At 48.3% G+C, this 23,604-nt stretch overlaps 1 protein-coding gene across 4 annotated transcripts in view; it reads right to left on the bottom strand.

Annotated features, from left to right (window-relative positions):
* SPTB (spectrin beta, erythrocytic) overlaps nucleotides 1-23,604 on the bottom strand; it is a 138,392-nt gene that overhangs the window by 43,840 nt on the left and 70,948 nt on the right. For all 4 annotated transcript variants that reach the window (XM_032245884.1, XM_032245880.1, XM_032245883.1 and 1 more), the window contains 13 exons: nucleotides 15,888-16,039; nucleotides 14,157-14,330; nucleotides 12,773-12,864; nucleotides 12,302-12,382; nucleotides 11,835-11,950; nucleotides 11,320-11,432; nucleotides 10,320-10,507; nucleotides 8,301-8,418; nucleotides 6,820-6,978; nucleotides 5,605-5,907; nucleotides 4,753-4,903; nucleotides 3,322-4,192; nucleotides 2,019-2,156 (listed from right to left, as the gene is read on the bottom strand). In XM_032245884.1, the coding sequence (XP_032101775.1) occupies nucleotides 2,019-2,156; nucleotides 3,322-4,192; nucleotides 4,753-4,903; nucleotides 5,605-5,907; nucleotides 6,820-6,978; nucleotides 8,301-8,418; nucleotides 10,320-10,507; nucleotides 11,320-11,432; nucleotides 11,835-11,950; nucleotides 12,302-12,382; nucleotides 12,773-12,864; nucleotides 14,157-14,330; nucleotides 15,888-16,039 (2,656 nt within the window). The remainder of the gene's footprint in view (nucleotides 1-2,018; nucleotides 2,157-3,321; nucleotides 4,193-4,752; nucleotides 4,904-5,604; nucleotides 5,908-6,819; nucleotides 6,979-8,300; nucleotides 8,419-10,319; nucleotides 10,508-11,319; nucleotides 11,433-11,834; nucleotides 11,951-12,301; nucleotides 12,383-12,772; nucleotides 12,865-14,156; nucleotides 14,331-15,887; nucleotides 16,040-23,604) is intronic.

The raw sequence follows: 23,604 nt of genomic DNA, 5'->3' as shown, positions 1-23,604 counted from the left end.
GTCTTGGGGACAAAAATAATTAGAAGATAAGGTAAGAGGTAAGGCTCAAAACCAGTACAAAGGAGGAAAAGATGGCTTTTCATCCAGAAAACTGGAAAGCAAGTGACCTGGACTGGCCCATGGCAGAGACAGGATTTGGAATATGTAGAGGGAGGGAAAAGGCATCCTGGGAGAGAGAACCACAGAGGCACGAGGTGACACTGGGGGTGGAGGAGTAGAATGACCACTGTTCTGAAAAATAATTGAAGAGCTATATGCAGAAGAGGAATCAGGATAAGTCTGATATCTCTCAAGGGCAGGGCCAGAATTAATATGTACACATTTCAAGTAGGCAGACCTCCACTCAATGGAAGAGCTAACTTTTTAACCAAAAAAAGTTGCTCCAAAATGAGAGGCTGCATGGTGACGGAGTGAGCTCCCCATCGCTGGCTAGACGGTGACTTCTCAGGTCCCTTTCAACTCCCAAATTTAATTTAATCTCGTGCCTCAGGGTTTTTCTCACTTAAGGATGGGAGGATTACCTTGATATTTTTCACTGGGGATGGGGTATGTTTTAGGGGTCTGTAAAGATCAACATTCTCAGACTATAGTTCATTGTTGAGGTGATGAGTTCTTCCTCTCAGGAAGTTTCTCTGGTTTAGACCTGCTCTAGTTTCCTCAATTATGCAGCAATTGCCATAATCTCTACCACCTCCTACCCACCAAGACACACACACTCATAGTCTACAGTGAAAGAAGAAGGAAGAGGGATTCTCTTCTTTGTAAAACATCAGATTGACAAAGGAATCTCCTGAACTGCACTCTCCAGCTTGGGCTGCTAAGTCAATCAACCCATTCTAGTGGCTCTAAAGAATTCTGGTCACCACTGCCTCCCCTTACCCCCTTCCTCCCAGTGGAGTCTCCACTGTGCTGACCCCTTTCTTTACAACAGAGTCTTCCCTAAGTCCACCTTCCAGATTGCCTCAGGCAGGGCAAGGCTCAGACGCAAGTGTGGGGAAGGGCTGGGGTAATGGGGAGGTGGTGAACACGTGGCATTGCCTGTGCAGGGCCCAGGGTAAAAACAGGGAATGCAGGCGTTTGCTGTGTCCTCAAAGATCCTCCAGGAACTCGTGAACAATTACACCCCACACTGAAAGCACCCATCTCTAAAGGCTCCTCAGGGCCTGTTTTTTGTTCTGGCCACAAAGCTGGCTCAAGGCTCCCTGTTAATTCTCCTCTTCATTCAAGCCAGCCTCGTTATTGATACTACATTTAGCACAGGCAAGAGCATTATTTTATGGACAGTACTTAAGAGCTCTCAGAAAGCAATTTTCTCTGCCCAAGAATGTCGGGGGAAATACAGCATGAGAAGTATATGGCCTGATTAAGTTTGGGCACACTAGGGATGTGCCCTCTGTCACACACACACACATACACACACACACACACACACGCACACACCCTCCCCAGGTGCAGCACTTGAGCCTTGGAGGACACATCTCTCTCCCTCCCTGATCGAGGTGGGCTGCTCACCACCTCGATCATTGCCCCTTGCTGCTACAGCTCCAGTACTACTAGGAAGGCTGAGAAAGACAGGAATGTTAGCCAGATGCAGTGGCTCATGCCTGTAATCCCAGCACTTTGGGAGGCCAAGGTGGGCAGATCGCTTGAGGCCAGGAATGAGACCAGCCTGGCCAACATGGTGAAACTCTCTTTACTAAAAATACAAAAATTAGCCTGGCACGGTAGTGCACACCTGTAATCCTAGCTACTTGGGAGGCTGAGGCATGAGAATAGCTTGAACCCTAGAGGTGGAAGTTGCAGTGAGCTGAGATTGCACTACTGCACTCCAGCCTGGGCAACAGAGTGAGATTCTAAAGTCTCAAAAAAACAAACAAAAACAAAAACAAAGCCAGGAATGTTGAGGGTACAAAAGTGTTAGTGCATAGTAGGTGGCCTAAATTTTGGGCCTGGCTCCTAACAGTGTGTCAGGTGTCAACAGACAATGTCCCCCACCCTATGCCCTACTCACACCCCACCTGGTGTTCAGATGGTCCTGGTACCGCTTAACTTCCCCACTGCGTGGGTGGCCACTCTCTACCAGGCTGTTGGCAGCGAGGTTCACACCATCAATCTGAGTCATCAAAGTCTTCATCTCCTGGTCCAGGATGTCGAACCTGATACAGGCAGAGGAAAATGTGGATAGGTGAGGCAGCAGCAGACACTTCCTTGCCAGTGGCACCCAGTCTCCAGAGCATGTAGCTCTTGCTTTCCCCTTCCTCTGTCTAAACCATTTGCCCAGGTGAGGCGGGAGGAAGTAGATAGATATGCTGGCCCTCTTTCCTGGTTCATGGGTCTGATTTCATGGGTTAGCATGGCCTGGAACAGGCCCAGAGAGAGCCAGTTACTTACTACACAGGCTTCTGTCTCAACAGAGACATATGAAGAGGAGGGAGGGCTGAAGAGAGGTTACTGCCTATGTGTGTGGGGGGTGTCCATTTTCACAGGGGCCACCTTCCAGGCCTCTACTCTTCCGGCTGTTGCCTTTGGACTCTGAGTCCAGTGCTCTGACATCTTAACCCAAAAGATACCCTTTGCAGCCAGGTGCACCATTCCTGGGTAAGATAAGGAAAAGCTGCTGGGGTGGTGTTCAGGGGGAATTTGTGGTTCTGATGGCCGGTACTTCTAGGGCAAGAGCCCAGGACTCTCCAGCATCAGTGCAGCACCACCCTGGCACTGCTCCAGAGAGTGGTCTCTCCTCGACTCCCTGAATTCTGTGCTTCGGCTGCTGAGATGCTGTAGACTAGGGCATACTTCACCATCTCAGGTGCTGACGGAATCAGAACACCAGGGATGAGGGTGGCCTTGCAGATTGGGGGTTTGCAAACTGCCTCTGTGGCCCCTCCGAGTCCTCTGGCTTAGGGACTCCTAAGAGCAGCTCCATTTTTCCTCTGTGTGACATGAGGGTTCCATACACAATTGATTTGAGCAAAGACTGCTATAGCTGAAAAGTAACTGAATAACTGGACTAGATAAATTCCCTTTGAGGAACAGAAGGCCCCAGTGGGTGAAGCACCCCAGGCCACAGAGCCAGAATAGAACTCCTAGCTCCCAATGCCAGGACTTTGCAACAAAGGGTATCCCAGGGTCTCTTGAAAAGACCTTTGCTGATCCAGAGACTATTACCAAACTAGGTGGGAGACAGTGCCCAGGCCAGAGACTATTACTAAACTAGGTGGGAGATGGCGCCCAGGCCAGAGACTAGACTATTATCAAATGAGGTGGGAGACGGTGCCCAGGCCTGGGTACAGGGAGGTGAGGAAAAGATGAGTTCACTCTGACCTGTGCTGCACGACCTCCAGGTCCTCCAGGGTGTCTGGCATTTCCATCTGGGCCAGCCACTTCTCCTTCTCGCCCATCCACAGCTCACAGGCATCTGTCTCCCCAAACACTGTGTACAGGTCCAGGGCTTCCTGCAGCCTCTGTCGGCGCAGGTCCGCCTGGGCCACCACCTGCTGGTAGAGCTCCCGCAGAACCTGCAGCCGATTTGTCACATCTGGGGAATCTCGAAACTCTTCAGGGAAGCCCTGGGCCTGCTTCTCCAGGTGCTCCATCACCCCACGGCTCTCCTCCAGCTCCTCCAGGAAATCCTTGTGCTTTTTCCCCAGGGCCCGCGTGGCCCCTTCGTCCTGCCCCACATCTTCACCAGACAGCAGCCGGTGGGCGTCTTGCAGCCAAGCCTTCAGGTCATCCGCATCACCCTGGAACTGGAAAAAGTTCTCAGCATCCTGGAGGTTCTTCTTGCGGAAGGCAGCCAGCTCCTTCAGCTGGTCCCACTGGGCCGACACCTCCTTGATGCGGGCCTCGATCTGTGGGTGCCCAAACTGCTTGCGCGCAACCATGCCATGAGCCTCCTGGAAGATGTGGTCCAGGTGGGCATCCAGCCCACGGAGCTCATCCTCAAAGGCCTTGTGCTTACGCTGCAAGATGAGCACGCTGGTCAGGTCTTTGCCATAGTCGAGGGAGGAATAGATCTGCTCCTTCTCCTTGATCCAACTCTCAGCCTCATCCATCTCCCAGAAGAACTTCCAGAGTCGCTTGGACTGTTCCAGCTGGGCCTTTCGCCCAGCTGCCATGTTGCTCAGCTCCCCGAAGCACTGCTCCAGGTGGCTGATGCGGTCGTGGATGACCTGGGGGTCACAAGGCTGGTATCCTGGAAGGAATAGGGGAAAGGAGGAAAAAGTGAGGGACAGGCTTCCTTTATGGGCACGCTTCAGATAAGCTGCCAGGTTAGAACCACACATCCTTGAAGCTGCCATCTCCCTGGGGCTTTGGGGTTTGCGGCAGGGGGATTCCAGTTGCTCAGAGGGCAGATTCTTTATAATTATTTCCTACTGAACTTCAGGGTTAAGGAAGATAAAATAAAAAGTGGGGTTAGTTTTTAATAGAAATGTAAAACATAAAATTATGATTTTTAAAATAATTAAAAAAAAAAATTTCAAGGTGATTCTTGAAAGAGGCAGTGATGTCTCTTAGTTAAAACAAGAATCTGGAAACCTAGATTGTCTCAGCCAGAACTTGAACTAGCAAGGAGAACGAAGGACAGAGACTGTCTGGTTGGTGGTTCCAGGGCTTCTTTCTTGGCCCATTACTTGATGAAAGAAGCAGAACTTTACAGGTGGTTCCAGGAGATTTATTCAACTTGGGGTGCTAGGCCAGAGGATGAGGCTCTGGCATCAGAAACCTCAACCGGGGAGACAGCCTTGGCCTCACCGTTCCCCTCAGTGAACTTCAGGGTGGCTGAGGTGATGGCCTTCACTTTCTCCCCTTGGATGGCGATGTCAGCTTCCATCAACTTGTGCTTCTGTAGCAGGTCTTCAACCTCCAACAGGTGCTTCCCAAACTCGGCAGACAAGAGGTGAGCCTGGGAAAGAGAACAGCATACAGGAAATGAGAAGTGAAGAGACTTACATACAAGGAGAAAAGACCCCTGCAAAGAGTGTGTGCCTGGGTGAGCAGAATGCAGCCAGAGAAGGGCTGCTGCTGGGGATGGAAGAAGCCACAGAGAGGGAGTGCCTACTAGGGGTGCCCATCAGCATCACCCATGGAACATCTTACAGACACTCAAGACTCACACTCATCTACTGCATCAGTCTCAGGGTTGGGGCCTGGGCAAGTATATTTTTACAAAGCTCCAGGGGCAGTCTGATGTGTGTCCTGAGCTGAAACCCACTGCGGCAGACAGAGGAGAGGTGGCCCCTAGGCTGGGAGGTCTGGATTCTAACCAGAGGCCAGTTGTAATTACTGAGAGCCTGATTCTCCAGCTTCCTGATTAATGTCCGTCTCCTCAAGGTCCTGCAGGCTGGCACCGGTACTGCCACAAACCCCAGATTTCTCGGTCACCAGGACACCATGGACCTGAGTTGGTATCACATGCTGGAGCAGAGTGGGCCAAGAGGCAGAGAGGCAGGTGCAGCTAGACACTCTGTTGCCTCAGTTTCTTCTTTTTGACTCAGAGATGTGACTGGCTGGGAGGTGTCTAAGGAAGCCTATGCTAACTGCAGGGCCACTGAGACCCCAGGCAAGTGCTGCAGGACAGGGGGGAGGGCAGCCCCCAGGGTCCACCTTGATCTCGTCCATCCAGTTGATGCTGTGCAGCATGTCCTGGAAAAGTTTCTGTAGCACCAGGGTGGTTTCAAGCCTCTGGCGCCGGGACCTCAGCAGCTCCTGCAGGTAACTCCACAGGCGAAGGATGTTGTCCTTGCGGGCCGTGATGCGCTTCTGGTCATGGTAGTTCTCCTTCTCCAGCTCCTGCGCCAGGTCCTCCAGGGCCCTCACCCGCTCCTCGTAGGCAGCCGTGTCAGTCTCGATGGCCTCATGCTTCTTCTTGGCAGCCTCCACGGCAGCCAGGTCATAGCCGAAGTTATCCTGCCCCACAGGGAGAAAAACAGGCAGCTCAGTCAGACACCCTGGGGCTCATCCCCAAATGCAGGGAAAGGCCAGGTCCCTTCAGAACCAGCACTAGATGGGAAAGCGCATTCCCAAGAAGGAGCTGGTTCTGCCTTCCTTTTGCAAACTGTCTTATCAGACCCAAGTTCCAAAAATCAGTGTTTCACAAGAGGCTCCAAGAGAAGTTCATGATTTTACTCCTGTGCCACCCGCGTAGGAGATGCCTGTGTGTTGCCAATGGAGCCCCTTGGTAGTGTGCTGGCACTCTCCACCCTGCTTTGAGTGGACCTGTTGGATTCTAGGCAAGAAGGGGTTGCTTCTCACTCGGACACCACATGCCAGCAAACAGATGGTTTATCCACATGCTATCTGGGGTGCTCATACACTCTCCAGTGCTCTCAGAATACTCGCTGCCCCCTTTCTGGACAGAATCTAATTTGATTCCAAGCTTTAAGTGGGAGGGAACAGATGCTCTGATGAAGAATCAGCCCTGGGGTCAATTCTTAGCTAGAATTATGTCATAGCACCAGGGGCCAGAGTCCAAAAGGCATGCCTGACATAGACAAGGGGCAGTCTGTGATTTCACCACACCCCTAGAGAACCACAATTTAACATCAACTCAAACCCCAGCTGTAGTTGATGCTACAAGCCCGCAGAAGACAACTTCAGGGGCCAGTTCTAGACTCCAAGGCTCTTTCCTAAAAATGAGATTTCATAAATCCTGGAGAGCTCCTCCCCAGATGCAAATCTTGATCTACCGGATCATGGGAAGCTGGGCTGCAAGGCACGAGGAGAGGCTGTGAGAAGCCAGCTGGGACTCCAGCCTAGCCAGGAGCTGGGGGCTCTGAAGAAGGGTCCCTCTCCTGTCACCCCAAGTGTGTCCCTCATTACCTGGGCCACGAGACGCTGGTTTTCATTGAGCCACGTCTCTCTCATTGCGGCCTTCCGGTCAAAGCGCCGGGCCAGTTGCTCTAGCTTCTCCTGCCGAATGAGCTCATTTCTCAGGGCCAGCTCCCGCCGATACTCTGCTTCCTCCAGGCTTTCCCAGGCCTGCACAAAGGGTGGAATGAGAATTCTTGGGGCACAGGAGAAACACCTCAGTTTGGGGGCTCCACCCCTTTCACTCAATAGCAAGTGATTTCTGGAATTGAGGTAGAGCCTGATGCCCTTGGGTGATGGAGTGACAGATTAAAGATCTATAAAAGCCTTTTGACTTTCATCTCTGGACCCATCAAAGATTCAGAGAGCACTGCTCATGCATCTCATTTCCCTCTTGTCCTAAATCTGCCTCAGACACTTGGCCTAAAATAATGTTTTTCACCTCGCTGATGCTTAGTAAGTTCTTAATGACTAATGGTTACCTCCTTTCAATATGAGCTGCCAGGTGGTGTTACGCCTCCAAGCCTCTGAAATGTCATAGGCATTTCCCTTTGGTTATAAGTAGTTAATATGCCATCTTCAAAAACAAACTCAAGGTTCTACAGAGGATAGTCTTCAAAACTGGCTCAAGAAAAAAAAATGAACTCAGAGGGTAGGTGTGTAGAGGCTCACATGTGTAATCTCAGCACTTAGGGAGGCCAAGGTGGGAGAACTGTTTGAGCCCAGTTCAAAATCAGCCTAGGCAACATCGCCAGGCTCTGTCTCTATAAAAAATGTAAAAATTGCTGGCACGGTGGCTCACACCTATAATCCCCGCACTTTGGGAAGCTGAGGTAGGCAGGTCACAAGGTCAAGAGTTCAAGACCAGCCTGGCCAACATGGTAAAACTCCATTTCTACTAAAAATACAAGAAAAATTAGCCAGGCATGGTGGTTGCATGCCTGTAATTTCAGCTACTCGGGAGGCTGAGGCAGGAGATGGTCTGAACTCGGGAGAAAGAGGTTGAGGTGAGCTGAGGTCACGCCACTGCACTCTAGCCTGGGCAACAGAGTGAGGCTCCGTCTCAAAAACAAAAGAAAAAAATATATAAAAATTAGCCAGGTGTGATGGTGCACACCTGTGGTCCCAGCTACTGAGGCTGAGGTAGGAGGATCACTTGAGCCTAGGAGGACGAGGCTGAAGTGAGCTGTGATTGTGCTACTGTACTGCCACATGGGTGACAGAGTGAGACCCTTTCTCAAAAAAAAAAAAAAAAAAAAAAAAAAAAGACTCAGAGACTCAAGACATCTGAACAGGGGGATTGAAGGAGGGTGGGGGAGTAGAGTCCGACTTCCTAGAATCGGATTCAGATAACTCTCCCAACTAGTCAACATGTGGATTAATAACACCAAAGAAAGTGGCTTGGTTTAATCTGGTCCAATGACCCTTCACTATGTCCTTATCAGGAATTCAGTCAATCCACTGTCAATGCATAATGGAAAATGCTGCTGTACCCTGTTGATGTCAGACACTAGTTTCCCATCATGGGGTGTGTACACTTTCTGATTGTTGGCTCTCATCCGGGACTGGATGGTAAAAAGCAGAACTTCCAGATTCCCCTTCTCCTGAAACCTGTCAAGAAAACAGAGGTAGGAAGATTGATGTTATGATCTCATGGCCAAAATTTTTTGGCTGAAGTCAGCATGGAACTGTGGCATCTTGAAACTCAGATAGCAAAGCATATTTCCCCTAAAAACAGAAAAACTAAAGAGAATCTACATGTCTGCTTACCTGTTAAAACATCTATCCTTCTCACCAACTGAGATCTAATAGGGATTTGGGTCTTTACAACATAAACCAGAGAAAACACAATGGCCACCACAGCATTGATCATTTGCTTCCATATGGGAAGCTGGGGTATTCTGGTAATTCCTGTAAATATCAAGTTTTACTGATCAATACAAAAAAACACCCTTCTCCGTTCTGCAAGTGATGAGGGCTTCTGACTACCTCTCTGGTCAGTTTCTTATGGAGTGAGTCAATAAAACCCCAGAAGCAGCATTTTCCATGGGAGAGCACACTGCATTTAAAACAGCTTTCACCCCGCTCCTAATAAGCCAGATCTCCTCACAAGTCCTACAGGCCAGATGCTTCCCAGAAGGCAGGAAAGGCTGGGCTCTGAGAGGATTGCAGGTGTAGGAGACAAGAATTGACAGCAGTATAGGTGTCTAGCATGTGGGGTACAAGCTCCAGGTATCAGGTACTTCTGCATTTCTGCATGTACCCAAGTGTCCACCCATTTCTGCATTCTTGATCTGGGAGTCAAGGATCAGCTACATACAAGGTCCCCACCCTGAGCCCAGCCTAATGGATCTCAGTGTTCACGGGCACTTAAGAGAACTGTGGCTACGAAGCATTGTCTACACAGCCAAGAGATAACACCCCTGTGTGCAGTGACTGGTAGACTCATAGGGGATGCTAACTGGACTGGATTTAGGGCTTCAGAAGTGGAATAGTGTCAGACCAGAAACCAGATACTTGTTTATAGTACATCCTAGACTCAGCATTTCACCGTTCCCCGTTGGAGAGTCATGAATGGAGAGTGCGAGAGATGGGTGGGAGGAGCAGAGGAGAAGGTCCCACCAATGAGGTATAAGCCTGTTTCAGAGGAGCTGGACACGCTAACGGCAGATGAGCTGGAATGTCCTGTGTGTATGTGTGCATGTTTGTATGTGTGTGCATGTGCACATGTATGGTTGTATGTGCATTTGCACATATGGTTGTGGGTGCATATATGTGTGCACACACATGCATGTATAGTTATGTGTATGAATGCATGGTTGTATATGTATGGTTGTTTGTACATGCATGTATAGTTGCATGTGTGTGCACATGTATGTATATGGTTGAGTGTGCATGCATGTGCATGGGTGCGCAGTTGTGTGTATGCATGGTCGTGTGTATGCAGGTATGCATGTGTGTGCATGGTTGTATGCACATGTGTGTAAGCATATGTACACAGGCTCTTGCACACACTAGGGTGGGGTAGAGATCCTGAGAAGCAGGCTAAGTGCGTTGTTGCTGAGCCGTGACAAATGGGAAAGAAAAAGAAGGATGAACTTGATGATCCATAAGGCCCCATGCAGAGAGCTCAGGGGCTGAGAGCTCAGAGGTCATCATCAGAAAACAAGCCCACAGCTCAGTGGCAGACCAGAGAGGAGGCTTCCAGCCTGGGTTCTTCAAAGAGTCTCAGAAGCCTATGATTTCCCTCCTGCTCCTCTTCAGGGATCTGGGAGAAGCCACTGTCTTTGGCTGTGAGTCAAGGTTTCTCATCAGTGCTGGTTTCCTCTAAGCTGATGGCTTGGGAGGAGAATGGTGAAGAGGGGCACGAAGCAGGTGACACATGCACAACTCTCTAATCTTGAGGGTGTGCTGCGTGGATACACTTCATAAGGCCCAGAGCCTGGCTCTACTTTTTGGTGGTCAGTTTCCCAGCCACTAAGGACCACCCTCCCATGTGCCAGGGCCCTTACTTGGGTGGCTTCTCCACGGTCCGATAGGTGCTGAAGGCCTGCAGCTGCTGCTGGACACCCGTCAGCGAGTTGGCAAACTTGCGGCTGTTCAGAACAGTGATGGTCTGCTCAATCCAGGTGAGCAGGTCCGAGGCTAGCCCGCTGTACTTTTCAATCATCTTCTCAGTCTCGATGGCATGGTCAATAACCTAAGGAATCACATTCTTACTCATTCTCATCAGAAGGGCAATGCCACCACTGAGGATACCAATGAGGACCACAATCAAGGTGCCCTGAAATGGGGCTCCTTCCTCCTAAGCCCTGGAGTGCTCTAGGCTGGGTTTGTTCCCTGAGCCCAAGGCTGTTGGTAGGACAGAAGGAGTGGACCGGAAGTGGCGAAGCCCTCCTCTTGCCAATCAGCAGGGAGCTGGCCTGTTAGGGATCGGGAGCAGCTCCCCTCCCCAGTGCTAGAGAAGACTGGTAAGCTTGCTGTGCCAGGATACCAGCCACTAGGGGGCCAGGGTTTTGTTTATTTTTAAATGTTCATGAGGAGTCAGGCATTGTCTTTACTAATCAGGAGGCACACAGAGATAAATGGGAAATGGTACCTATCCCCTAGGAGCTAAGGATCTAGCAGAGGAAAGGAATCTGGCATGAGGGTCTGTACCGATGGGTGAGTTTCTGGTATACTGTGGGTGCTTAAGAGGCCTGCAGTCACAATAAACAAACCACATAAAAGCCTGGACGGTTCCTGTGGGGATGTCCATGAGACGTGGGCCTCAGGTGGACCAGGTGGACACCAGGCACGGAGCGGCTGGCTGTAGTACCTTTCAGGACAGACTGTCAGCCTGCTTTGGAATTTAGCCCAGGAGCCATAGGTGCTGCAAAGATCAGCTTTAGAGGAAGTTAGAGGGTGGGTGAGCCGTGCTCTTCACCCTTTCTTAGGTTGGAAAGGGGGCCACTCGGTCTGCATCTGGCAAACAGGGGAAGGGTGACACTCTGGTTCCAAAACAGCTCGTACCTTGCCAACACGCTTGCCCTCCACTGCCAGCACCTTCATCTTGGAGAAGTAGTGGTAAAATGCCACCACATAGGTGATGATGGACTTCTCATCAGGGTTTTCCGTAAAGACATCTGTTAGGGGAAAGGGTGTACTATCAGCACCAAACTAGAAGCCAGAAAAGTCAGGCTCAGAGAGATTGTCCCCCATTCCTCCAGCATGAAGTTCAACTACAGGCACCAAGTGACAACCAACAGAGCAAGAATGGAAGCGGGTGATGAAATCCATTTAGGGCCACAAATTACAAAAGAAGAAAAGAATAAGGAACCAAAGTCCACCTCCAGACAGGCCAGGCATGGGAACCAACATGGAGCAGAGAAGCAGGCCCAGAGCGAAGCCTGGCCCAGGCACTGCCCCTCACTGTGCCCACAGCTTGCCTGGCACCAGGGCCAGCCTCTAGCACTAGAGGAGCTCTAGCATAGCGAGTGTGCCCCTCAACGCTGCAGCAAAGGCTGTCAAGGGTGGGTGTGGCTCACCTTCGGGGTCGAGGAGTGGGATAATGCCCAGCTGGCGCTCGGCCACGTCGAATGCGTGCTCCAGGTTGTGCCGGGCATTGGAGTCCTTCAGCTTATCAAAGTCGATCAGGTCAGGCCTGGGGATGAAGCTGGACTGTGAAAAGGGAGTAGCCACAGCATCCCCGCCAGCAGGGCAGCCCTAGCATGCAGCAGATGCTGTGCAGAGGCAGGGAGGCGGTCAGGCAGGAGGAGTGAAACAGGAGACAGGAGCAGAGGAGAGGGGGCAGATGTGAACCTCAGCACATGAGGAAGTGGGCGGCAGCCACGCTGGGATTTAAGGAAAGTGGGGATGCTATAGAGTACTGAAGGGGAGAGGACAAGGAAGAGTAGAGGTCACATTTTTGTGACTCCATGTTAAGTGCAATGTGTCCAAATATTCCCAGGGAGCCTGTCTCAGTCAGTCCCCACTGCTGTCCCCGCCGTCTTACCGGTGCTTGTGTATCAGGGCATTAAAGGCCAAGCCATCCTTCCAGCTGGAGGTAAAGTTGGTGACATTGACATGAGGGTAGCTGCATCCAAGAGAAACAGTAAGAGCTAAGAATTAGAGTTTTTTGTAGTCCCAAATAAGTGTATAAACGAAGGCCAATATGCCAGGAGAGAAATGGAACTGTCCCTTCTTGAGCCAGGTCAGCAAAAGGGGCCAGCAGCTAAGCCACACAAAGAGGCTTCCCCATCACACGTGAACACCACACGGACCCCCCAGTCTGCCTGCAGGCAACTTTGGAAAAGAATCCTATATTCCAGGCCTCAAAGCATCAAGTCTGGACAGACTTTGCATCAATTACAGGGAAGCAGTTGTAGTTCTGGGTGATGATGTCTAGTGTCCCTCTGGGGATGGCAGTCCTGGTAGAAGCAAGGGGCTGGGGGAGATATGCTAATGGCTGGTTCCCAGGGCATACCCTGCTGTCTTCATCTGACACCACAACAGCAACGCATCCTTGGCTGAGCGTGTTTCACGACCTTCCTGAGTTTGGACAACAATGTCCTGAATCTGAGGGCGGCAGAACAAGAGAGATTTGAAGAGGATTTGCGTCTAGATCTGTGCCTTCCTTCTGTCCCTGGGAGGCTCTCTCCCTCGTCCCTCTGCTGTAGCTGCCAGCCCTGCAGCAACACCACACTCTGAGGCCCTGTGCCCCAGTAGCCTGTTTCCCTGTCTGGGTCCGCAAAAACGGTACAGGGACAAGAAAGCTGTAAATGGATAACTCTAACAGAATGCAGAGAATCAGCAATGCCCCGATTCCTCCTCTGGAGGTGCAATGCCCCTTGAGGCTGTGGAACAACATGAACGCTGGTGAATACTGTACTTTCTTTCTTTTTTTGAGACAGTCTCACACTGTTACCCTGGCTAGAGGGCAATGGCACAATCTTGACTTACTGCAACCTCTGCCTCCCAGGTTCAAGTGATTCTCCTGCCTCCTGAGTACCTGGGATTACAGACACCTGCCACCACACCCAGCTAATTTTTTTTTTTTTTTTTTTGTATTTTTAGTAGAGATGGGGTTTCACTATGTTGGCCGGGCTGGTCTTGAACTCCTGACCTCGTGATCCCTCTTCCTCGGCCTCCCAAAGAGCTGGGATTACAGGCGTGAACCACCACACCCAGCCGAGTACTGTACTTTCACTGGCAGCTCCTCTTGCTTTTCCATTCTCCCCAGCTCTGCTGCTATTGTCATTTAATGTTCTGCACCCATGGAGTGAGATCAGACATCCAGGACCATTTGGTTGAGGTCTTTAGTCTGCGAGTTGTATGCTGTCTTCTTTCTCCTGCCCTTACCTCCTTGGGTGAGATTCTTTCTATCCCCAAATCAGCAGATGCAAGGCCCTGTTTTCTCCCGCTTCCCCTTTCTCAATTTCCTTACAAATAATCTGGACTTTGAATTTCAGGGTGAGAAGAGAAAAGTTTCTGACTGGAAAATATACACACAGATCTATACAATTTTTGCAATTTCTGAATCGAATTTTTTCAAAAACCAGGAAGTTACATGTCTAGGGGGAAGAGGCTACAAAGCTAATCTTCCAGCCAGATATCAACCCAGCCACCAATTAATTTCTATCTTCTCCCTGAAAAGACCTAAATACTGAGTGAGAAGCTCCCTGAGCTTCAATGATTTAGGCTGATGCAGAGACGGTTACTCCTTCCTATAAGCACTGTCCCATAGGACAGATTTCCAACCTCGCAGAATGTGCACTAACACCCATATTCTTTCACAATTTTATAAGATTCCCAGGCCCTGGGCAGCCTTGAGAGGCTCCCTTGACTTCCTCTGCTCTCCGGGAACCCACCTGGAAGCGGAGGATGATGGTCCAGATGAGGCCCAGGACCAGGCGGTGGTTACCGTCTACAATGTCATGGGAGCCCATGTTCTCCAGGTGCACACGCTGCTCCTTGAGGAACTGGAGGGCCTTGTCCACGTTCTCCAGGCAGTGGATGCGCATCTTCCCCTTGGTGGGCTTTGGCTGGGGGACAAAAGCCCCCGTGGACATGGAGGGACTGCACAGTCATCCCAGAGGTTGCAGCCTGGACCAGCTCCTGCCATAAGCACCCACCCTCCACCCTCTTGGCCAAACTCCGAGTCCCATGGTCATTCCTTGACACTATTCAATGCTTTCCTTTCAGCAAAGCTCAGGTTCCCTCCAACAAGCACCCAGAGATAGGCAACCAGGCTGCATTGGTGCTCTTCCGGGGCTGAACAAAGCCTTCTGAGTGGCTGATAGATGGCATTCACATATGATAACATAACATAAGGTTAATTGATCATTTACTATGTGCAAGGCACAATTCTAAGAACTGTTTACTGCCAGTCAGTGATAAGAGTGACTTTTAGCTTGGTGATTGATAATGGGTTCATCCCTGCCAATCAACCTCCTCCTCTCCCCTGATAATAAATGCATCATCTGATGGGTTCCTCATGACAACTCTCTCTAGTGGAATTACTTTTTTTTCTTTTTTTTTTTGAGATGGAGTCTTGCTCTGTTGCCCAGAATGGAGTGCAGTGACTCGATCTTGGCTCACTGAAACCTCTGCCTCCCGGGTTCAAGTGAGGCTCGCTGAAACCTCCTGCCTCAGCCTCCCAAGTAGTTGGGATTACAGGCGCACGCCACCATGCCCAGCTGATTTTTGTATTTTAGTAGAGATGGGGTTTCACCATGTTGCCCAGACTGGTCTCGAACTCCTGAGCTCCAGTAATCTGCCTGCCTCGGCCTCCCAAAGTGCTGGGATTATAGACATGAGCCACTGTGCCTGGCCCTCTAGTGGAATTTCAATGCAGGATAAGGTACCCAATGAAGTTATTCTGAGCTTCTCAGAGATTTAATGAAAAGGCTTGAATGAAATGTTGCCTTTTCAACTCCAGGCTGAAGTTCTGCCTCTTATCCTGCATTGAAATTCCACTAGAATTTCATTCAAACTCTGAGGATCTCAGAATAAACTTCATCAGGTACAGGTATCATTGCCCTCATTTTACACATGGGGGGAAGGGAGGAAAAGAGTGTCCTGCCTGACAGGCCCAAGGTCACAAAGCTTCCTCTGTGCCGAGCAAAATATAAACCTTCATCTACTTCTCCTTTGGGACCAATAGTATTGCTGGTGGGTTACAACTGAGATGGCCTCTAATAAATTTCCACTTGCAAGGCTGGTAAAACACACAGCAAAATGGATTCCACACTTTCCTCTTGGTTCCAAGAGGGATGCATCTTAGCCCAATTTGGAGACTGAGGTCCAGGCCATTGCAGGCCATCTACAGAGCCCAGAGCCCAGTGTGAACATCAGGAGCTCTGCATGGCTTCTGGGAGAAGTATGAAGGGGCAAGAGTGGTCAGAGGAGGCAAGATGTTCTGGGAAGAATTCAGAGAACCCAGTCAGCCACATGGATGCTTCCCATTGTAACTATCAGAGCCTCCCAAAGGAGCAGAGAGAAAACTGTGAAGACCATAAGAACTCAAGATGACCCAAACCATGCCTTCACTGAAGAGGGGCTGATGGCAGCAGCCCTGGGGCCCCTGGGAGGGGCTTTACCAGCATCTCTCCAGAGAGCACCTCCAGCAGCTTGATGAGCATGCGCCCATCCCGCAGGTCCTTGTAGAGGTCGGTGATGCGGCAGGACACTCGAGCCAGGTGCGAGTTCACCCATTTTGTGAAGGTCTTTTTCTGAACGACTTCCCGCTCATCTAGGTGGAGAGAAGAGCCTTGGTGAGGTGCCTGAGGTTGGCAGGGTCAATGTGACATGGGACCAAGGGGTTTTACCTTAAGCCCAGGGTCCCCCCAAGCTTGGCAGAGGAGGCGATACATTCATTCCACTCCCCTCCTGGGAGCATTTGCCATCAGGGCATAGCAATACCAGTCCACATGCCATCAGAACAGAGGCAATGAAGAGATCACGCCCACTGCCACCACATTCTAGGCACCATGTCAGGACATCCCTAATTCAGCATCTGTTTCCCTGCATCACTCAGACTACCCTGTACTGCTGTGCCACTGAATTCAGGTTTCAATGCCAGGATTACCCATCCACCCATCAAATATTTCCTCTGCCTAGAATGCTCTCTCTCAGCCCCTCCACTCCGCCCCACCTCCTTCACCTAACACACACTCATCCTTTAAGAGCCTGTGTAAATAGTGCTTGGGGTGGATCTCCCCTCAAGTGCCCTGGTCCCTGCATTTACATTTCCTTCTCTCTCTGGATGCTTCTTGAGCCCAGGGAAGTCTGTCTTGGTCACCTCTCTGTTCTCAGGGCCTGGAACCTGGCACACCATCAGTATCCTACAGCTGTACTGTGGCTGTCTGTACAAACATTGATTCTGTTCTTATTATGTGGCAGTGCTGTGCTAGGCCTGAGGACACACAGAGGTAAAACAAATTTCCTTCCCTCAGGGAGTTCCTGGTACGTTGGGGGAAAATGATGAGCCAGGGAACAGGATATGCGGAATGTATGATTTGTGTGGGGGTAAGGATAATGAAGCCTTGGGCTAGAGGCTATCCATTACTTGATGCTATCTTTCTCATCCCTGGGAAGGTGACATGACACCCCCACCCTAAATCAGCATCAGCCCAAGCCAAGCCCCAGCCCATTCTGTACCAGTTCAGGTGGGGTGCTTCTTAGCACCCCTGTACAAATAATGCTGGTGGGCTGTCCAAGTTAGGCACCAGCATTACCTGGGGAAGCTCAGACAAGATGCTGGAGAGAGGACAGAAGACTGGGATGGCAGAAAAAAAAAAGGATAGGGGAGGAGAGAAGGAGAAAAACAGAAAAGTAGCAGAAAAGAAAAACAAATAAGATAGAAATGAAGGTGAGAAGAGAGGAGTGAGCCCTCTCTGGATTGATGAACAGTTGGTGGCAATCGGCCTCTGGGTGCTTAGGTTTGAAGATTCAGGGCAGGCGCTGACTTGGCAGTGAGGCTGCGCCCGGGGGGCTGTGGAGGACCCCTGGGAGGGTATGTGGCGGGCGGCGGATCACAGCCAGGACGGATCTGGAGGGGCCCAGCCAGGAGCGATGTCCACAAGCACCCTAACTATGTGCTCAACTGAGCCCCAACTGTAAAAGGGCTGGCTTTTCAAATTATTAAATATCTGATTCAACAACAACAAAAAGAGGAGCTCAGCCAGTTCTGCCTCAAGGGTATAATCCTGGCAGTTCCGAGGCTTGCCGCATCAGATGCCTTCCTGCTTCATGGCTATTTTGGTGTTAGGAACTCAGACCCTTGATTCATCTGTGTACTCACTGAGCAAATGTTTACCATTCAACCATCAGGTGCCAGGCCCTGGGTGGAGCTGGGGAGCTCAAGGACAAGACCTATGGTCCCTATCCTTGAGGCAGACAGACTCTATTATAAATATGGTGAGGGGCTGAGTTGCACATGAAGAATTAGATGACAGCCATCTAAATAAGACTTCCAAGAAGAGGAAAAAGTACTACTACTGACTGCCTGAATCCTAAACTCACATAAAATTTAAATGGCATTCATTTATTCTGGGCCTCTGCACAAAGTTTCAGTGAGAAAACTCCCCTTACCCTTTTGTCAGCAGCAAATTAAACCGCTTTCCTGATTTCAAGCGCTGCTTCAACAAGATGTAACTACAGGGGGTTTCAGGCCATACTGGACAGAAAGCAATTGCATTCATTCTGGGGCATATATAGATTCAACAGAGCCACCCACAGTCCCACAGTTCTTTCCCTAGAAACCAGATCTGTTCGTTAAGTAGCTAACTCTTGAAGTCAGATGTGGAGCGTCTGACTAAGGGGGTGAAAGTGTTAGACCCTTTAGAGGTAGGTGCCCCCAAAGTGAAAGTATTCCTTCCTCCTTTTCCTATCTTTAAGAGTGCAAAAATTTCATTACATGGGTGCTGAGACCTATTTATTTGTGCTTGGCAAAGGGTAAGGGAGTGCTTCTAGGTGGGAACATGGATTAATTCTAGGCCACTGGGCTGGTGCATTTATTGGTGCAGAAGCATCATAAAGCACCCTTAGACCTCCCCAGTTTTCATCACATGAATGATACCCCCTGCACCCTCAAACCTGGGAGCCACAGGTTTTGAGTACCAGCAGATGGCCCCCACCTGCCTTTTATTTGAAGGCTGGAGTGAAATCACCCAGAATCCCCAGAACCCCGAAACACTTTGCAGTGTTGAGGCACGGGAAAGATTCCGAGAGCCTAATGATGATCGGAAGGAGAGAAGAGGCCCCACGGTGGGAGTAATTTCCACAAGCTGGCTGGCTCCAGCAGCCTGGCATTGGCATGCTCAGCACATTCACTCCCGCACAGCCCAGACGCTCATCCCGCGCCTTCCAAGTGCAGGAGAGGCATGTGGCCTGGAGCCAGCTGGGCTGGGAACCCTGGTAGTGCAGACAGGAGGAGAGGTGGCTGTGCACTGGGCCTGCTGTCCCCAGGGGACCCAGGCCATCCTGCTGGGACCTACCATGGGAAAGAGGCCTCAGCACAGCCCTGCCAGGAGCCAGACCTTATTTCCAGAGCCCTAACCCTGCCAGTGCAGGAAAGGGGGTGAATCCACCAGCATGAACCCGCTCACAGCCTCTGTTGCCATCAAGCCTCTCTGTTCCTTTTTCTTTCCCTTGCCTTCCCAGACTGTGGCCATCCTCATTCCCTGTTATGTGTTAGGGCTTCACCAGAAAACTCATCTTCCTACCTGATCAGCTCTAAGCCAGGAATATTGTCTGAGTATCAGGACTGGCTGACCTAAAACCCTTGAAAGGTTTAGTTTGAGGTCAAACCACCCATGACGTTAAAACCCTCAAATATATTTATCCAGTAATAAGTGAGTTCATACATGGAATGGGCTGGCACAGAGAAACTTGCTGTCATGTGAATTCTCATTGTTATTGTCACTATTACTACTGCTATTACTATGTGCAAGGCCCTGTCCTAGGTGCTGCAGGGGCATAGGCAGCTCACTCTCCCCAAGGCCTTAAGATCTAGTCGAGGAAACAAAACTCAAACCCACCAACAATTAACTTTTGCAAGCACACAAGAAATAAGCGGCAGTTCACTTTCATAACAAAAGCCATCACAAAGTAATACTGAATTCTGTATCAGATACATGACACATATGGTCAATGCTCGAGGGTTCTAAGAAGACAGAGGTCATTTCTGGGCCAGTGGGGGGGACCTGGTGAAGAAAGCCACTCTGGATCGTCAGAAGGGGAGGGGAACCAGGGAGACAGAATGAATCCAAGCAGACAGGCATAAAAGGCCAAAGCTAGGCCAGGCACGGTGGCTCACACCTGTAATCCCAGCACTTTAGGAGGCCAAGGCAGTTGGATCACCTGAGGTCAAGAGTTCGAGACCAGCCTGGCTAACATGGTGAAACCCTGTCTCTACTAAAAATACAAAAATTAGCAGGGCAGGATGGTGGGCTTCTGCAATCCCAGCTCCTCGGGAGGCTGAGGCAGGAGAATCGCTTGAACCTGGAAGGCAGAGGTTGCAGTGAGCCAAGATCGTACCATTGCACTCTAGTCTGGGCAAAAATAGTGAAGCTTCATCTCAAAAAAAAAAAAGGCCAAAGCTTATTCAGGGGCTAGAGAATAGCTACATGTTAGAGAAAAGCAGGTTTTTGTTTTTTCTATTTATTTTATTTTATTTTTTTGAGACAGTCTTGCTTTGTTACCCAGGCTAGAGTGAAGTGGCAAGATATTGGCTCACTGCAACCTCTGCCTCCCGGGTTCAAACGATTCTCCTGCCTCAGCCTCCCAAGTAGTTGGGACTACAGGTGTGCACCACCATACCCAGCTAATTTTCTGTATTTTTAGTAGCGATGAGGTTTTACCATATTGGCCAGGATGATCTCAAACTCTTGACCTCGTGATCAGCCTCCCAAAGTGCTGGGATTATAGGAGAAAGCAGGTTTTAAACAGGATGTGGAAAGCTTTGAATGAGAGGCTAAGAAGTTTAGATTTAATCCCAGAGGCAAAAGGAGGCACTGAACGTGTGGCAGAGTCATTTCCTGAAATATGAATTTGTGAGGCCCACAATGTTAATAAAGACACAAAATGTAGGCCGGGCGCGGTGGCTCACGCCTGTAATCCCAGCACTTTGGGAGGCCAAGGCGGGTGGATCACGAGGTCAAGAGATCAAGACCATCCTGGTCAACACGGTGAAACCCCGTCTCTACTAAAACTACAAAAAATTAGCTGGGCATGGTGGCGCGTGCCTGTAATCCCAGCTACTCAGGAGGCTGAGGCAGGAGAATTGCCTGAACCCAGGAGGCGGAGGTTGTGGTGAGCCGAGATCGCGCCATTGCACTCCAGCCTGGGAAAAAAGAGAAAAACTTTCTCCAAAAAAAAAAAAAAAAAAAAAAAAAGACACAAAATGTTTCAGATTACATCTCAAAGGAAGTATGCAAAATCCATACAAAGAAAACCAGAAAATCTTAAAAGGTTCCTAAGGCACTCACAAGAAAATCTGGACACATGGAAAGGCATGCTGAGTGACGTTGAATAAAAAACTCAATATCATCAAGGTATCAATTTACCCTAAATTAATGGATATTTAAGAGTGTCTTAAATATATTTAAATTATACAATTTAAATTTGCGGGAAAAAAGACAAATGATTAAAAACTTCACTGAAAAAATAAGGAACCAAAAATAGGAATATTCTAAAAAATAAGAGTAATAAAGGGCAACTAACCTTCCCAGATGTTTTGTCTATTGAAGAATCATGTAAACTTACAGTAAAACTGTGCTGTACTCGCATATGAAAAGATGGATATACCAATGGGACAGAAATAGTCCCAGTACAAGCAGACATTTAATGGCTGATAGAGGTGGCATCTCTAATAGGGAGGGGAACAATGAATTACTCAATAAGGAGTATAGGCAAAACTGAATGGCCAACCAGGAAAAGATAATTAAATTCATACCTCATACTCCAGGATGAATTTCATGTGGGTCAAAAATTGAAATGTAAAAAATGAAACTATAGAAACACCAAAATCAGGCCGGGCATGGTGGCTCATGCCTGTAATTCCAGCACTTTGGGAGGCTGAAGTTGGTGGATCACTTTAGGTCAGAAGTTTGAGACCAGCCTGGCCAATATGATGAAACCCCATCTCTACTAAAAATACAAAAATTAGCCGGGTGTGGTGGCGCACGCCTGTAATCCCAGCTACTCGGGAGACTGAGGCACGAGAATCGCTTTAATTCGGGAGTTGGAGGTTGCAGTGAGCTGAGATCACGCCATTGTGCTCTAGCTTGGGAGACAGGGTAAGACCCTGTCTCGAAAAACAACCACAACAAAAAATCAATCACGGTAAACGCTTTCTACAATGTTAGTATAGAGAAGGGCTTTCAAAATACGACACAAAATCCAAAAGTCATAAAATAAAAAATTGAAAGCAACTTTATTAATGTTTGGACCAGGCATTGTGGCTGACACCTGTAATTCCAGAGCTTTGGGATTCCAAGGTAGGAAGATCACTTGAGGCCAGGAGTTTGAGACTAGCCTGGGCAATGTAACAAGATTGCATCTCTACAAAAAATTTTAAAAATCAGAGGTGTGTTATGACATGCACCTGTAATCCTAGCTATTCAGGAGGCTGAGGCAGAAGGATCACTATAGCTCAGTTTGAGGCTGCAGTGAGCTATGAGTGTGGCACCCCATTCCAGCCTGAGTGAAAGATTGAGACCCATCTCAAAAAAAAATTTTGTAATGGATAAAACATCATAAGCAAAGTCAAACAAATGAGGAAAAGAATTTGTAACATACATCACAAAGGGCCAATTTAGTTAATATACGAAGAGCACCTACCTATGTATATATCTTTGTACATATATGTACAAAGATATATGTATTTTACATACGTAAAATATATAAAAGATATACTTAATATACAAAAAGCACTTACATATAGGTGCTCTTTGTACATATAGGTGCAAAGATATGTGTATTGTACATCCATGTACAAAATACATTTTGAATTTTTTTACATAGGCAAAAGACCAATAATGTGAACAAAGAGTTAACAGAAATTATAACCATCCCTTAAATGTATAAGAAATTGTATGTTAGTCATAATAGAATCCAAATTAAAAGCCCGTGTGTGTGCGCGTGCAAACACACAATCTGATAATGATCCTTAATTGATTTGAACAAACTAATCATAAAGGAATTTTTGAGACAGCTTGGAAAATCTGAATATCAAGTGTGTATTAGATTACATTTTTAGGGAATTACTGCTAATTTCATTACATGCAATAACGGCATCATAGTTAGGTGGAAAATGTTCATGTTTTTAAGAGATACACACTAAAATAATTGGGGGGAAAATATCATGATGATCTTTAATTTACTTTAACAATACTTCAACCCCCAAAATAGATAAGCAAAAATAACAAAATATCAACAATTGTTAAATTTAGGTGATAATGTAATGACCCTATTACACTTTTATCCCAACTTTTTAATAAGTTTTAATTTTCCGTAATAAAAGCCAAAAAGTAAAATGAAAGAACACCAACACACTATGTTTCACTGATCAGATGGGCAAAGATCAAGAAGTTTGATAAAATACCTGTGTTGGCAAGGATGTGGGGAAAAAAGCATTCATATGTTGCTGGAGAGGGTATAATTGCCTCAACCTCTGTGAAAAGCAATTTGGCAAGACCCCTCAGAATTACAAATGCACATGCTTTTGGACTCGGTAATTCCACTTCTAAGAATTTATTCTACAGATCTATTCATACACTTGTTAAAAAAAAATACATAGAAATCTGAAATTCTCAAGATCAAGATAATGGCAGAAAAAGAAACAAAAAAAGAAATTTGAAATTTATTGCATTTTAAAATTTTAAAATATTTTGATAAATTTTTTTAATTAAAAAGAATAGAGGCAAGGTCTCACTAGGCTGGTCTTGAACTCCTGGCCTCAAGCGATTCTCCAGCGTTGGCCTCTCAAAGTGCTGGCATTACAGGCCTGAGCCACTGTGCCTAGGCTCACTGAAATAGCAAAAGATTGGAAACAACCTAAATATCCACCAACAGGGGACTGGTTAAATTAAAAGTATATGTCCATACAATGAAATACTATGTAACTGTAAAAAATGTGGAGGCTGTTTATATACTAATATAAAACAATCATCAAGATATATTGGGTGAGAAGTATAGTAAAAAAAAAAAAAGCAAGGCTGGGCATGGTGGCTCATGCCTATAATCCCAGTACTTTGGGAGGTCAAGGTGGGCAGATCATGAGTTCAGGAGATCAAGGCTATCTGGGCCAACATG

Source organism: Sapajus apella, unplaced genomic scaffold (assembly GCF_009761245.1).
Source record: "Sapajus apella isolate SASKATOON/1434 unplaced genomic scaffold, GSC_monkey_1.0 scaffold59, whole genome shotgun sequence".
NCBI classification, from domain to species: Eukaryota; Metazoa; Chordata; class Mammalia; order Primates; family Cebidae; genus Sapajus; species Sapajus apella.
This window is presented reverse-complemented; position numbering and strand designations above follow the sequence as displayed.